This window comes from Melozone crissalis, unplaced genomic scaffold, assembly GCF_028551555.1.
Source record: "Melozone crissalis strain CALT ecotype California unplaced genomic scaffold, PUWL_Pcris_2 ptg000033l_1, whole genome shotgun sequence".
NCBI lineage: Eukaryota > Metazoa > Chordata > Aves > Passeriformes > Passerellidae > Melozone > Melozone crissalis.
In genome coordinates this window covers 5,031,628-5,046,895 of record NW_026535811.1, presented here as the reverse complement: position 1 = coordinate 5,046,895, position 15,268 = coordinate 5,031,628, and the positions used below count along the sequence as shown (strand labels likewise).

At 41.9% G+C, this 15,268-nt stretch overlaps 1 protein-coding gene across 4 annotated transcripts; it reads left to right on the top strand.

The window, feature by feature from the left end:
* The first annotated feature begins 1,286 nt into the window (after positions 1-1,286).
* On the top strand, positions 1,287-11,482 carry LOC128940486 (aldo-keto reductase family 1 member B1-like). Of its 4 annotated transcripts, XM_054281923.1 has the most exons (10): positions 1,287-1,352; positions 4,383-4,550; positions 5,832-5,948; positions 6,595-6,672; positions 8,061-8,183; positions 8,387-8,493; positions 9,256-9,337; positions 9,808-9,891; positions 10,304-10,386; positions 11,206-11,482. In XM_054281923.1, exons 1-10 carry the CDS (start codon positions 1,287-1,289, stop codon positions 11,243-11,245), a joined length of 948 nt encoding a protein of 315 aa, XP_054137898.1. In that variant the 3' UTR covers positions 11,246-11,482. The 4 variants fall into 4 exon arrangements, 3 of the variants coding, with proteins under 3 accessions (XP_054137898.1, XP_054137899.1, XP_054137900.1); XR_008483295.1 differs by lacking the exon at positions 9,256-9,337; XM_054281924.1 differs by lacking the exon at positions 6,595-6,672.
* The last annotated feature ends 3,786 nt before the right edge of the window (positions 11,483-15,268 follow it).

The window sequence follows — 15,268 nt, the reverse complement described above, 5'->3', positions numbered from 1 at the left end:
AGTTATTTTCATTTCAGCCCAGTGCCTGGGGTTCAGTGCTGGTGTGCTGCTGAACAGGAGAGAGGTGGGAACCTCTCCCCAGGGCTGCTGACATGAAACAGCTTTAGCATTTCTGCCAGAAACACTTTTCTACCAAAAAATTGCTGCAAAGGAACTGGGGTTATTTGCCCTGTGTTTGAGTCACTGTGCAAATGAAGCCCAGCACCAATGGCAAGGGTTTTGCAAAGCCAGATAAAGGCAAGAGGATGTGTTTGGAGAGATTATTGCAGATCCTGGTAACTCCTCATTTCCCTTTTTTGTTCGGTTTAGGATTACCATGCAGTAGCAAATTACACATTCTCTACTCCATCCCTGACAGGCTCTTCCTCAGATTCAGCTATTCCTCACCTTCAAGAAATACACAGAAAACCAGGGGGAAAAAAAAAGTAAATACATCTAATAAATGACTCACAAAGGTATTAATTTCTAAAACATCAATATGTAATTTACAAAATCACTGAAGGACAGGGAAACAATGATTCAGAGAGTCATGGTCATCACAGATCTCTCCTCTACATAATCCCCTTTTCTCACAAACCAGGAGAAAATCCATGTAGGGGAATGAAATCTCTATCTAGCAGCCCTGGGCACTACAATTGCTGGTTAAACCCTGCTTTCATTGCAGAATTCAGGCCAACAGACCTGATCTTTATGAAATAAGCCAGAAATAAAATTAAAAGAGTTCTGGAGTGACCACTTATCATATAATGGCTGAGAGCAAAAGCTATGGGGAGCCTTGAGATGAAATATATATATATAAAAGAAGTATTAAAAAGTATAAAAACATGGCTGCCTGGTGCTGTGGGGATGAAACCATATTGGGAATTTTGAAAAAATGATTCATCCTGTGGACAAGTTACTGCTTCCTCCTGAGACAAGCAGCTACCTGGTGTCTTCTGGTGATGTGTTCAGGACAGGTGAGAAGAGAAATGATTTTGGGGCATGTGCCACCTCCCAAATACCACATTTCTTGCAGAAAAGCAGAGACCATGAGGTTTACAAAAACCTGCAACCTCCACCAATGTAAAATTGCCATGACGATCTCACTCAATAAATTCTTGAGGAGCCTGCAACCAGTTTTTAAGTTCTTCAAAAGGTGAGCTAAACCAAAAATCCCTGCCTCCTCTTACGACAGCCCTTCTGCCTGTGTTTTCCTTGTCGGCAGCCAGTCAGCAGGCAGGAGGGAGGGGCAAAGCTGATTTAAAAGGTTTTGCAAGAGCCCACAGCCCCTCCTTGCCTGACTGCCCATGGCCACTCACCTGGAGCTGCCCGCTGGCGGGAGGATGCCCATCCTGGGACTGGGCACCTGGCAGGTACCTGCTGCAGCTGGGCACCTCTGGGTGCTGGGAACCATCACAGTGGATTGCTGAAAAAATCTCCTCTTTGGGTCAGGAGAATGCAGCAAATCCTCTGTGCAATATTTCCTTTTGAAATAGCTCAGGTAATGCAGGGATTTATTCCCAGCCTTCAGGATATCTTAGGGGTGAGTGGAGGTAGTTAAGTAGGTACAAGATCTTTTCTTAGCTATGGAAAAAAAAAAAATTACATGCTGCAAAAGTAAAAGCTTCTGCCTAGCTAACTTTTCTTTGTATTTTTATTTTGTTTTGGTTTCGTTTGTTTTGTTGTTTTCTTTTGGCGCTGTGTTAATATCCCAGCATGTCATGTAGGTGTCATCTGTGATGAGTGTGTGTAGATATAGGAATTTAAGCAGCAATAAGTAAATTTGGAAATGGGAACTCACAATAATCCCTTGGAGACTTGAGGCTAACTTATTTTTATTAGCAGCAGATGAGAGTGCAGCACTTTGCACCAGTTTGGGTGGTTCTTTACCTGCAAATGTTTCCTAATGGACTTCTGGTAAGAGAGAGTAGGTTAAAGAATATACTGAATTATAAATGTAAAAGGAGTCTGGAAATGAGCTGAAAATTTTAAGAAACTGGTCTTAAGAAAGATAAAAATATTTTTAAAAGTGAACTTCCCCTGGATCTGAGACTGGAAACAAAATATGTCAAATCACAACTTCCCAGCTCCATGAAACACTTTTCCAGTCGCCATAAAAATATTTGAAATTCTTGCCATATTTTTGGGCCATTTGATCTGATCAGCATTTAACTTTATGTGCACAAACAGGTGTGAGTTTGTTTAGCCCTTTCAGTCTTTATTTTTCTGATGACAAAGGGACACTAAGAAGCCTAAAGTAGTTCAAGCAGGCTTTAAAAACCAAGGTGTGCCTTGGGGGGGCCTCTTAGGGCCCAGTGCTGTGATGGGGGAGCTCTGAAGGAACTTGTTAAGTTGCTAATAGAAACTGGTCAGGACTGAGTAGAAGGAACATTTTGGGCACATGATCTCTGTTATGCAATGAAAACAAGGCCCAAGCCCAAGGTGATAATTTCATTAAAGCTTTTTGGTTCCAGGGTTCCCACAGCAGCCTCCCCTTTACCTGGCAGCTCTGACTCGAATCTGAGCTCAGTGAGCACCTGGGGAAATTAAATAATGGATTATTTTCTCTGGAAAACATCTCACATGACAGAGCTTTATGTAATCTCAAGGGCAGGTTGTTGTCTTTGCTCACATCCAGGGAGGGATGGATGGGGAAAGGGACTGCAAAAAAAGAAATCCTGTAAAACTTTCAACAGTTTCTTTAGTTGTGTGCTGAAAAAAAGTGGTGTTTTTTCTATGTTGTTGGTAATTTAGGTGAACCAACTAAATGCCCTTTGACTAGAAAAACTTGGAGTAGTGATATAATTCAAAAATAAAAAAGTAGGAGGTTGCTACTACATATTTTTTGAAAAATCCCTTTGCTAAGATTTCTTCTTCTAGGAAGCTGAGAAGCTTCAGCTTCTCCATGTTTTACTCCTCTAAAATGTAATTTAAAAAATTGTTTACCCAGCTTGTGAATTATTTTTATTTAATGGCCAATCACAGCCAGCTGTGTTGGACTCTCTGAGTCTGTCATGAGTTTTTATTATCATTCTTGTCTAACCTTCTCATGTCGCCTTTCTCTTTTTTTAGTATAGTTTTAGTATATAATTTTCTTTTAATATAATATCACAATGTAATAAATCGGCCTTTTAAAAAATATGAACTCAGATTAATCTCTCACCTCGTCCTAGAGACACCCACAGCACCACAACAATTAATAACCACAGGAAGGGGTCCTGGTTTTGAATCCTGTTTCTGTTTGGGGTGCCATTTTCTGGATTCAGTCGCCAAACAGCTCAGTGGTGTCTCCAAGCCAAGAATCTGAAGTGGTTTGTTTTGCTATCCAGCACCAAGTGTGTGTTTCACCCAGGAGGTGGCACTGTCTGTAGTGTTTTGAGTGCCCTCGCCTCCCTGTCCTGTGTCAACAGGAGCTGGGTTGTTTTTGTGCAGGGCCAGGGCACATTCCAGAGGTGATTGGTTTCCTCGTGTCGCCAGTATGTCACACTAAAGTTGCTTTTAATTTCTGGGGAAATTAGAATTTATTTCAAGGTAGCCTCGTGTCCCAAGATGAACTTCCAATACTTAGAAAAGGGCGGATCAGCTCAGGCACCTCATCAGTGATTCCTTTTGCCATTTATCTCACAAAACTAATGAAAGCCAGATCCAGGCTGGTGTTGGAACCCTAAATGCTGAGAATTTTAAACTTTCTGTGCTTAAAGGCACAGACCCACAAAAGAACACTGCATTTGACCTGAGACTGTGGAGAAAGCTTCCAAAACTGATTGATAGCACTGGGATTATGGGTGTGTAGTTGGTTAGAAATGTGTAATATCACAGGGTGGAAAACATAAAGTTTGGAGTTTTAGAATATAGTAATAAATATGAAGCAAGATGGAAGTTTTAGGGCAGAAGCAGGTAGTGCTTCTTTACCTTCTTCTTCCTTCTTCCTCATAAGTTTGGGTGATATTTTGTAATTGAACAGAAAAATCCACAGTGAGGAAGAAGAATCAGTTATTAGGTTAAAAAAGAAAGTAATTTAGGAATAATTTCTTAATTAGATAGTTTAGTCTTAAAAGATCTTGTAACAAGAGATAGAAAGCCTTTAGCAAGACATTTTGTGCCTTGCAAATAAAAGACTACAGAGCTCACTACGGTGAGAGTATAACATAAATAAAAACAATAAACACATAAATGGAAACACATAAATAATAATATTAAACACCTAAATCTAAACAGAAACTATGATCTCAAATACCTTCAATCCTAACCCCCCCCCAAAAAAAAAAAACCAAAACAAAACAACCAAAACCCCACAGCTGGAATATCTCGTTATTTCAGGGGCTTAAAACCGCCAGATTTTCAGAACAACAAAGCTCTTAATCTGCTATTTAGCAAATCACTGTTTTCTCTCGTGGTTTCAGTCCCTGCAGGGGGCAGCCAGGGATGCAGTGGAGTTTGCCATCGACGTGGGGTACCGGCACCTGGACTGTGCCCACATGTACCAGAATGAGAGCGAGATCGGGGACGCGCTGCGGCACAAAACGGAGCAGGGCATGGTGCGGAGAGAGGAGCTCTTCGTGGTCAGCAAGGTGTGTCCTTGGAGGTGGCTCTCACGTGGGGCCAAGCTCACAGTCCCACCATGGAAAGGGCCATGGGATGCGTCGGAACCCAGGACATTGCTCTGGCTGCCCTGGAGGACTCGAGACCCTGGCAGGGGGCTCAGAGACCTTGGCATGGAGTCACAAACACCTGTGCCTTTGATTTTAACCCATGGAAACAATTACCAACTTTGTGTGAAGATTAACAAGCCACAAGGGTTTGAGTAGAATGATAGTGAATTTGTCACAGGGTGAAAAAGCAGAATTTTGGGGTTTTTAGCCTGAGGGTTCAGGAAGCAAGATGGAGAAATCTGGGTGTGTCCTGTCCTTCTTCTCCTTCTTCTTGTCCTCCATCTTCTGCTGTGATGGTGGCACTTTTGGATTGGTTTAGAGCAGAGACAGACTGTCTAACATAGGTGATAGGTATTGGAAAATTATTGTAAATAAAGTACACATAGTTTTTAGTATAAAAAGATAACACCACCCCAAGTGCAGTCAGTGTGCCACAAACCAACCTGCTGGACAGATCTCAGCAGGTCAGAAAAGGAATGTATTAGATAAGAGAAAAGAAACAACCTTGAGAATGAGAGCCAAGGAATCCTGTCGTCTTCTTCAGTCTTGGGGCTGGGAAAAAGAGACTTTCCAGCACCTCAGGGTCATCCCAACACCAGAGACCCCGTCAGGGATGAAGCTGGGAATTACCTCCTCTCTGTCAGGGCAGAGCAATCAGCGGATGGTGAGGGGAGGGAATAGGTCACCCCTGAGAAACAAAAGGCTGGGTTTGAGAGGGGTTTTTTTGTAGTCCATGTCCATTGTCAGCCATGGAGACAGGAACTGAGGCCGTGCTCCTGGTGGCCTCTGGGATAGGAAGCAGGGCTATTGTTTTTGTGGTCACTCCTGCTGCGCTGCCGGCCTCAGCCTGTCAGCTCCTGTATGCTATGCTTTGTTTTGTTTTTTCCCCCAACAACAATGGTAGGAAAAATAAAGTAACTTCTATCTGCTGGAAGCTGGCGGGTCGATTTTCACCAGGTTCACTTATTTTCTTTGTTTTAATTGTTGCAATAATTGATGGAATTTCAGAGTATCCCATTCTCATTTTACTTACTTAACAGTGCCACAAATAAATTGAGGTGCCTCAAGTGGCACCTCCTCAAGGTGAGAAGCTGTGCCACACACACCCTGAGCTGCCTCTGTGCCCTGTGTTTGCCTGCCAGGCATGCTCTGGCACCGTGAGGGCAGCAGAGCAGCTCCCAGGTTTGTGTTTCCCCACAGCTGTGGTCCACCTTCCACGAGAGGTCCCTGGTGAAGGAGGCGTGCCAGAAAACACTTGCTGCCCTCCAGCTGGATTATCTGGATCTCTACCTGATGCACTGCCCCATGGGATTCAAGGTATTGCAGCTCTAAGTCCTGGGATCCATCTGTCAGGGCTCTACCCCTTTTGCCTTTGGGACCAGACATCTCTTTAGTCCTCTCCAACGAGGAGTGTTGGTAAATCTCATTAGGACATAATGATAAACCTCTGCAGGGAGAGCCCAGGAGGAAAGGAAGGTCATGGTTGCTTAAACCAGTCAGTCTTGTAGCACAAAACCCACCTTATTTTTCCCTGCACAGCATTTTCAACTCATGGATCAAATGACCATCTGGATCACATTCCTCTTACAGTGTTTGGCTGCCATTTCCTTATCAAGAATCAAACATGTGAACTACTTAGTTCCAAAGAGATTTTTCTCTTCTCTCGCTACCCCCAGGTTAAATAAATCCTGGTTTCCCCACTGTGTCACCTCCCTGGGCTTCTCCCAGCCTGAGGCACACAGAAGTGCCTGCAGGACAGGGTTTCAAGGGACAGATTTTCCTGAAGATTTCTCTGTTGATACACGCTGGTCCTTTCAGCCATGTCTCACCCCACCACAAACAAACCTCAGGACATCCAGCTCAGTGTCTCCAGCTCCACTCGCTTACCCAAATTTCTAAATGATTTCTTGAAGTATTTATAATTCAGCTGACCTTCATGTTGCTTTTCCTTTTGTGCTGCTAGGCAGGAGAGGAGCTATTTCCTGCAGATGGAAACGGAATGATCATTCCCAGCGATACAGATTTTCTGGATACGTGGGAGGTACATTCATTTACAGGCCAAAAATATCTTGCCAGTTTGAAATAACAGCCTGAAAACTCTAAGCTTTCCACTGTGGGAATTGTTCTGAGAGAATTTCTAACATCAAGTATTTGCGATTGCTGATTTCTCTGCGTCCTTGGGCTCCTTTTTGTGTCACTGTGCCAAAATTTAGGTATTTTTATATCTACTGCTTCCTGAACTGGCTGGGTTGGCATGACAAGAGGAAATCTTTGACTGTGTGTGTACCCTGCAGTGGCTTGAGCTAACAAAGGCTGTCTCTCACATCCCTACCCCACTCTGGGCAGTTTTTGGTGCCTTTAGTTGTAGCCATGCTTATCTCTTGTGGCACCTGAACTGTCTAGACCCCAGCAAAGCCAACATGCCTGTGCCAATGTACCACAGCTCCCAAATTTCTGTCTCTGGAAGGAGTGGGACTTGGCCAAAGTCCTTTGCTAAGCTCTGTGTGCTGCATGGGAGGCCAGGCTTGGGCGTGAATTCCAATTCCTGCTTGGCTGAGACTTTGGGCTTCCTTTCCCTTCCACTCCTGTGTGCTCAGCACAGCCAGGCCAAAAGCAGGTAGGAAACTCACCAGAGTCACAAGAATTCACTGCTGCTTTTTGCCTTCTGTCAGGTGAAGAATAATGCACATTTTTGTTGTTTATTTGAGGGAAAAAAGGTGGACATTTCAGGCTGCTGCTTATGACAGCAACTTTAAAATTATTTCTGCTTTGGAACAAGGGTATCTTCTGCTCTAAAGGCTGCTAGCAGATTATTTCCCCAATTCTTTTCTGCTGGATGTGACAATCTAATTAGGGCTGTCTGTCTCTTTTATTGCTCATTAGCGTGAAAGAAAATAGGTGATGGAGGAGGAACACAGTGCTGCTTATCCTATAATCCAGCTGCTAAATGGTACATCTCTCTTGGGAAATTAATCAGCGTTGATCACCAGTATCCATCCTGTTCCAGATGTCTTGTTGAGCTGCTCTGTCTCAAAGAAAGTGCTTTTTATTGTGGGATGATTATTTGGTTAGCTGAGGAATTACTCTAAATGAATCTCTTCCATCTGTGTGAAGGTCTGCCTGGGGATAGTATTTCAAAAATAGTAATATTTAATAATAATAATAATAACAATAATAATAATAATTATTATTATTATTATTACTATTATTATTATTATTATCATTATTTAGGGGTTGTGTGAATATTGCTGTTATTTATCTGTATGGTGACACAGAATGTGAGATCTGAGTCTGACCAGAGCCCCACTGTTCAGATACTGTTCTCACAGCACAAGAAGATTTTTACCACTCAAGTTTTTGTGTGGGCATTTTTTTTCCATATAAAAATGAAAGAACTTGATAGGAAGTGTGGTTCTGTGGTGTTTCTAGGCTATGGAAGAGCTCGTGGATGTGGGCATGGTGAAGGCTATTGGAGTCTCCAACTTCAACCAAAACCAGATCAATCAGCTCCTGGGCAAACCAGGCTTGAGGCACAAACCTGCAAACAACCAGGTAAATTGTCCTGCAGCTCCTCAGCACTGACATCACACCTGTCTGAGCTGTTGCACTGGATGGAACATCTCTTAAAAGTCCCTTAAAAACCCCACACCTGCAAAAAGAACACTTTCAAAGCTGATGTGGCACAGTGATGCTAAACCTTGAAGTACCTTCTGCTTTTGAGAGGTGAAAGATAATTTTTTTTCTTTTTTTTTGAGATTGAGAGCCACCCCTATCTTCCTCAGGAAGAGCTGATTAAGTTTTGCCAAGCCAAAGGGATCTCTGTCACTGCATATTGTCCCCTTGGAGCACCCAGCTGGCCAGGGTAAGAATGTTTTGTGAGATTTCTTAGATGTAGACTGAAGTCAATGCAGTAAACCAGTCTAAGGATGAAACCTCTGAGAAAAACTACTGTAATTAGAAAAAGACTCGCTAATTAATTAAAAATCACACCCACAGAAACCTCACACTTATTGTGATATTCAGTCCACTATTTTCGTATTTTGAAGAAAAATGATCAATTGGTTGATGAAAGCAGAGAAGAGAATTCTTAACTGAGTTTTGCTGAGCTTATTAAACATGTAGGAGAATTTCTGAACTAAAAAAATAAAACACCCACAACAAACCAAACAAAAAACCAAAGCAGCAGATGCTTATGAAAATAGCAACTTTGCAGTCCTGCTGAGACAAAGGGATTAAGTTTGTAAATGGGGAAGTTGCAGAAATTTTGCTTTTACTCCCATCCTCATGGCTTTCTCTGACCTGGGACAGGGCTTTTGCCAGAGCAGCTGTGCTTGTAAAGGACAAGATGAAATTCCTGGGATCTGGATCAAAGAAATTCCCAGCCTGATCTCAGGCTGGACATAAATGTGTTATATGACCTGTTTTTACTAGAAACTACAGGCCTCTTCTCATGTGCTCACTTGTTATAAAAAAGAAGAATGAAGGCAGGAACTGAAGTAACAAGATGTTAAAGAGTGAAAGATTATGCTTTTTAATAATTTAAACAATATTCTTATGATACAGTGCTTAAGGGAGAAGACAGTGGGTTATTCAACTACTGAAGCCTGTTTTTTTATTTTTACAGGTCCAAGCCTGACCATATTTCCCTTCTTGATGATCCTCAAATTAAGCAAATTGCACTCAAGCACAACAAAACCCCAGCTCAGGTTAATACTGCTCAGAGCTGTTTTCCCTGCTGTCATGTATTCTTCCCACTTGTGCTAAAGTAACTACCTACAGAGAAATTATAGAATAATAATATGGAGCTCCAGCTGTGTCCTATACACAGTTTAATGCTTTAGAAAAACAGTCTCTCTACCTCAGTTTTAGTGATGGACAGAAGACTGGCAGTGGTTTTGGGCTTTAACTGGCACACTGGCCGCCTCTCCACACAGCATCCTGCCAATCCTGAACTCTTGCTCAATGCACTCCCTTGTTGTCATCTCAGCCTCAGAGATGGGTGAGGATTTAATGAGCTCATGCGGTAATTAGGAAGGGTTTAGGTAGTGCTTCTCCTCTGTGAGCCCTCTGGTTATCAGCAGAGCTGCTCTGTGTAACCGTGCAGACACCTTTGCTTTTCAGCTTTCAGAAGACAGGCAGCACTTCTCATCTGTAAATTCCTTTTGTGTTCCTGCAGGTGCTTATCCGGCTCCAAATCCAAAGAAACGTCAGTGTCATTCCCAAATCTGTCACTCCTCAGCGTATTGAAGAAAATTTTAAGGTAAGAGGGCACTTTACAAAGTCATAAATGGTGTTAAACTACACAGGAAAAACCCCAACTCTGCCAATGGTACAAACCACACCCCTCAAACTTAGAACTGCCAAAACCTTTGTCAGATCCCACATAGATTATTACTTCTTTATGAATGCAAAAAGTCACTTTGAAAGTAAAGAGCCATGTCCTCCTTAGAACACATCAGTAAGAGCAAAACTCTTCCACCTTGTGGTACAGTTTTGGTGCAGGCAGAGCCCACCACACTGTAACCTTTCACATTTATTTATTGCTCTCCCTACATGTGTGTCCCCTGCACACCTCCTAGTGCTTCAGCCTGCTTCTGCTCTTCTTTCTGCACATAAACTTCCTTGTCTCACTGCAAACTGCAGTAACCCAGCTGTCTGGGACCTTGATGCAGGTGTTTGACTTTGAGCTGAGTGCAGAGGAGATGGAGACCCTCCTTGGTTTCAAGAAGCGCTATCGCATCTGTGCGCTAACCCAGTGAGTACCTCCTCATCCTCATCCTCTTCATCCTCCTCCTGCAGGCTGCACCAGGGCTGGATTTCCCCTGGATAGCTTGGATTATCTCTTAGATATCCCCTTAACACACACTATCTGATAGCCCCTTAAAAATAAAAAGAGAGGGAGCCTCAGCCAACAGCTGGTCACATCTGCTGGAATCTCACCCTTGGGTTTCTCAGAGTATTGCCCATCCTGTCCAGGTTGGGAACACTGGGATTTCTGCAGGCACAATGTTCCTAAGATGTCCTGTACTGGATGCATACCAAACTGCTGCCTGAAAATCAAAATCAGCTGGAAATTCCAAAAATAAATAAGCAGCCATTTCCCCCCTCCGTTTTCTTTGGCTCCTTTACATAAGGGACAGTCAGAGTAAATAAATTCCATTTTAAGAATGAGAGTTGTAGGTTTTTTTTGAAGGGAAGAGCTGTGCCTATGTACTCCTGCCAATGTTATCTAGATAACAGAATGGTTACAGACTCACCAAGAGCTGCATTTTATTCAGTTTTCCCAGGTTACCCCCTTGTCTAACAGCACCCTGGGGCCTGGGAGTTTCCAAGAGAAAGGTTTAATATCTCAGGGAACTTTGGCAATTTCAGCTGAGCATAAGATACATTATCCTTTGAGAAGGTCACTGACACATGCAAATGTTACAGAGAATTCACTTTCCCTGCCCAGGATACACTAACCAGACAATGTGTTTTTAATGTAGTTCAGTTTCAATTCTTTTACCAGGGGAAAAAAAACCCTTTTCTCTAAACTATATCCTTAAAAAGTTCTAATCATGCTCTCTTTTTCTAGATGCAAAAATCACAAGGACTATCCCTTTTTAGAAGACTGACAGAGACATCAGCTTCAGATCCTCTGGGGGATCCAGACCATTTACTGTTATTTCAAGCAATTTGCAATACTTTGTGCATTAATTCATAGATAGAAGGGGAATATGTATTAAAAATGGGAGAAGGTAACTCACAGATATTCTGAAGAGTCATCTTTGAACATGGATACATTTGCTTCCTTTGTATCAACCAGTTGTATCAGTCCTTTATCTGCTCTTTTAACACAACTTTCAGTTGCAGCAAAATATATATTCTCAATTTAGTAATGATAATGAAGTTTAATAGATTGGGATAAGGAAAAAGCATTCTTTGTCACAACTATAAATTCTGACTAAGTTTAGAGAAAATTTAAATTCTCTGTTTATATACTTTTGGACAAAAGGTCAATACATCTAGCTTTTAATTATCACTACAAGACAATCCATTTAACATCAAAAGATCTCAATGACATGACATGCTGCTTGAGATGCTGAGTTCAGCAATTGCAGTGTAACAAACCAAAAAAAGCTCTTTAGTGGACACTGCTGAATTATGATTCAGGAGCTCTTAATGAGGTTTCCTATTTATGAACTGCTAAAAACTAATAAACTACTAGGAGATTTGTATGTTTGCTTTGTAGTATCTGCAAGAGTATATAAATACTGCCTTTTATCAGTAGAATGGCTGCAGCTGAGACTGAAAATCTCCTAGAAAATCCAAAGTCTGATAAAGGAGACACACAGGAATTATTTTGTTTGGCAGCTGTCATATTTAGCAAGCAGAAAAGCTGGGCAGCTTCACAGAAGCCAACAGCAGATTTTCTCTCTCCTGTACTGTTCCCTAGGTACTGCTTGCTTGTGCTTTGACTCAAAGGATGTCTCTGGATGCTGTTGTCTGGCTAAAAAAAAAAATTAAAAGTCAGTGCTGCTGCAGCCCATGCTGGTGTTTTAATGAGGTGTCTGTTAATTAATACTTGCTCTTTAACAGTTGACCCAAAACTTGATTTAGGCTCTTGCAGATCAGGATAAGAACAACATGGCTCAGCACTGCATGCAGAGAGAAGCACAACGTGGAATTAAGGTTCAGGACTAGGATACACACTTTATGGATTTCCTTTTCCAACTGATTTTCTTTGTAGTTAATAAAGGAAATGATGACATGTCTTTGAGCTACTTCAGGCTTTTCCAAGATGTTTGAATAACAGGTACCTTAGAAACAACAGAGCAAACTCCCACCAAACTGGACTTCCCACAGCAACTCCTCTAAAGAAAAAGGTCTGAAAAATCTATCAGGAATTGACACTGAACAGTTATACTGCAGTGATATGGACATGAAGGTGCCTGTAATGGACAGTTTATTTTTTTTTCTCCTCCTGAACATGCTACATTTACAAGGCCAGTTGCAGGATATGCAATTACAAAGTGAACTCTGTGGAAGGTGCTCTGCTGCCTGTGGTCACTTGTCACTTCACAGCAGTGGCAGAAATCCTCACCTAAGGCTGAAGGATACAGCCTGTCTTGAAATATTCTCTACTTCATAGGAATTTTCTAACCACATTCCAATTTAATCACAGCTATCAGACTTGAAGCTATTTACAGGATGTTTATAGACTGTGGCAGGCAGGAAGTCAGACTAGATGATCACAGTAGCCATATAATAGTAAAAAATTCAAAACAAGTTAGAAGCCAGAGATTGTGCATTTGTTTCAGAGACAATAGATCTTTTTCAGCTGCAGAGACTTTAGTAAAGGTAAAAGGAGAAGAATTTGGGTGGTGTCAGCTGCTGGGAAATAAAGCCCCCCTGTTTTGCAGCAGAGCCACAGCGCTATTTACAATGTGCCTTTCTAGAAGAGAAAGCAAGCTCACAGCAAGCACAGCCCTGAGCCTGCTGCCAGGAGCTGTGGGGAAAGGTTTACAGTAGCCCAAGTTAATTTTCAGTTTCTATCAGCTGTGCAGCAGTGCTCTTGCACCAAACCCACACATACATCACTCCTAGTCAGCAGTGACATTATCTGAGCCCAGTGAAAATGAAAACACCTTAGCTTAGCATTTTGTCTTTGTATCCCAACACACTGTCCCATGACTTCAGCTTTTTATTGTGGAGTTCATCCATTCTGGTAGAGTCAAGCCTCATGAAGAGTTCCAAAGGGGCTGGGTGAAAAAAGTTAAATGTTATGTCTGTGTTTTGGAGGGAAAACTGGGCAACACAGCTAATGAACAGGTAAAAAACCAAAATCTTTGCTGATCATTGCTGCTCAAGTTCTCCATCTATTGGAATTTCAACTTCTGTCGTATTATTCAAAAGAAAACTGATTGGGAAGCCAAAGACTGTCAGATACAAACCTACTTCATGAACTTTTTGCATGCAATCCTTCACACGAAGGGCTGCTCCTTGCCTTCCTCTGAAACTAAAAAAAAGACTTACAGAACACTGATTAGGATAATCAATGGTCTTGGAGTATTTTATACAGATGGCAATTAAGATTTTCCTTGACCTGACACCAGCACAAGGAGCTGTGCCAGATGTTTATCAAACCTGCAAAGTGTAACTGGAAATAGACCAGTTATTATTGCCTCCACTGTAAAAATCAGCAGCATCAAATGAATCTAGCAGCAGATCAGCCCAAAACAAATAAGAGATGGCAATTCTTTAAACTGTGAGTGTGAAGCATCATTCCCTTGGAACCTAACAGATTCAGAAGGTAACTGAACAGCAGAGAGTTAACTGGTGGCTGTTAAACATAACAAGCTGCTGTCAGAATATTTAAATAACACTTTGCTGCAATGCTCAATTTACTCATCTTCAGCAACTTATTTTGACCACAGCTGGAGACAAGGTGCTGCAATATGTAGATACTTAGTCTGATTCAGTTCAGCTGTTCTCATGAGCAACTACCAGCTGGCTTGTAATCAGGCCTGTTTCAGTTTAGAAAAGATTTTGCATCCAGCTTTTTTTTTTCCTTAAGAATTTGGGGGGAAAATGGAGTTTTGCAGCTGTTTGCACTCGTGGTTCTGTACCATGCACTTGAACAAGTTAAAATGCAAGAGCATTTTAATGTGGCCTATTTAAGGGTTTTAAGAGCTCCTCACAGCTAAAATAAACAAGGTCCTGCCAGAATAAGACAGGGCTCAGTACTTTTAAAGAAACCAAGGACAAGGCAGAGGGAGGGATGACAAACAGTTACTGACAGTTCGTAGGTGACATACTAAGGGAGTATTAAGTGACTGAAATGAAAATAATTTGTCCCAAGGTAACTGTTCTGTGCCCCAGTTAAGCAAAAGACTCCAGCTTTCTAGCTGTATCTTCACACACAGTGAACACTGATTAAAATCCAAAGATGGGACTTTCTTTTCCCATTTTGAATACTGGAGTTTCCCATGCCCCAGTTTTCACAGATGAAAACTGAAACAAGTGCGTTCCATGGCATTTGTGCAGTCTTGTGAGCTGAGCAAGGAGAGGTCCTGTCTCCTTTTTCCCTGAGGGAAGCAACACCAAGTTAGTTAGAGAGCATCATTTGAAAAGTGATTGGAGCCAGGCAGGCCTGTGTATTTGGGTTCCAATACCAGAAGTAAAGCTATTTTCTCTCAAATGAACCTCAACTGCAACCTGAAACAAACATGCTGTGCCTGTCAGACTGTCTGTGCTGTCCTACCTTCAACCAGCAAGATGCCAATTCCAAATAATTCTTGTATTCTCCTCTATTACACAAAAAAAATTGCAAAAACAGTATCTTGCCTTCTCTAATGAGATAATTGCTAATTTTCTCTACCTGTTTTCCCTGATAAATCAGTTCACCATCATTCCTTGCTACCAAGTAAATGGATTTGTCCTGTGAGAGCCATTTTCTCCTACACATGAAATAAAGGCCTGCCAATGTGGTATCATTGGGAGCAGTGAGTGAAGCTGGAAGCGAAACAGATTTTGTGCAAGTACTGCTTTTAACAGTTCCAAAGACAAGGTTTTTACTTTTAGCTGCTCTTAATCTTTCCTGCAGGCTGGAAATCCTCTTCCCAGGGTTTGCTACAGGATCACACCAGCTCAGCTGC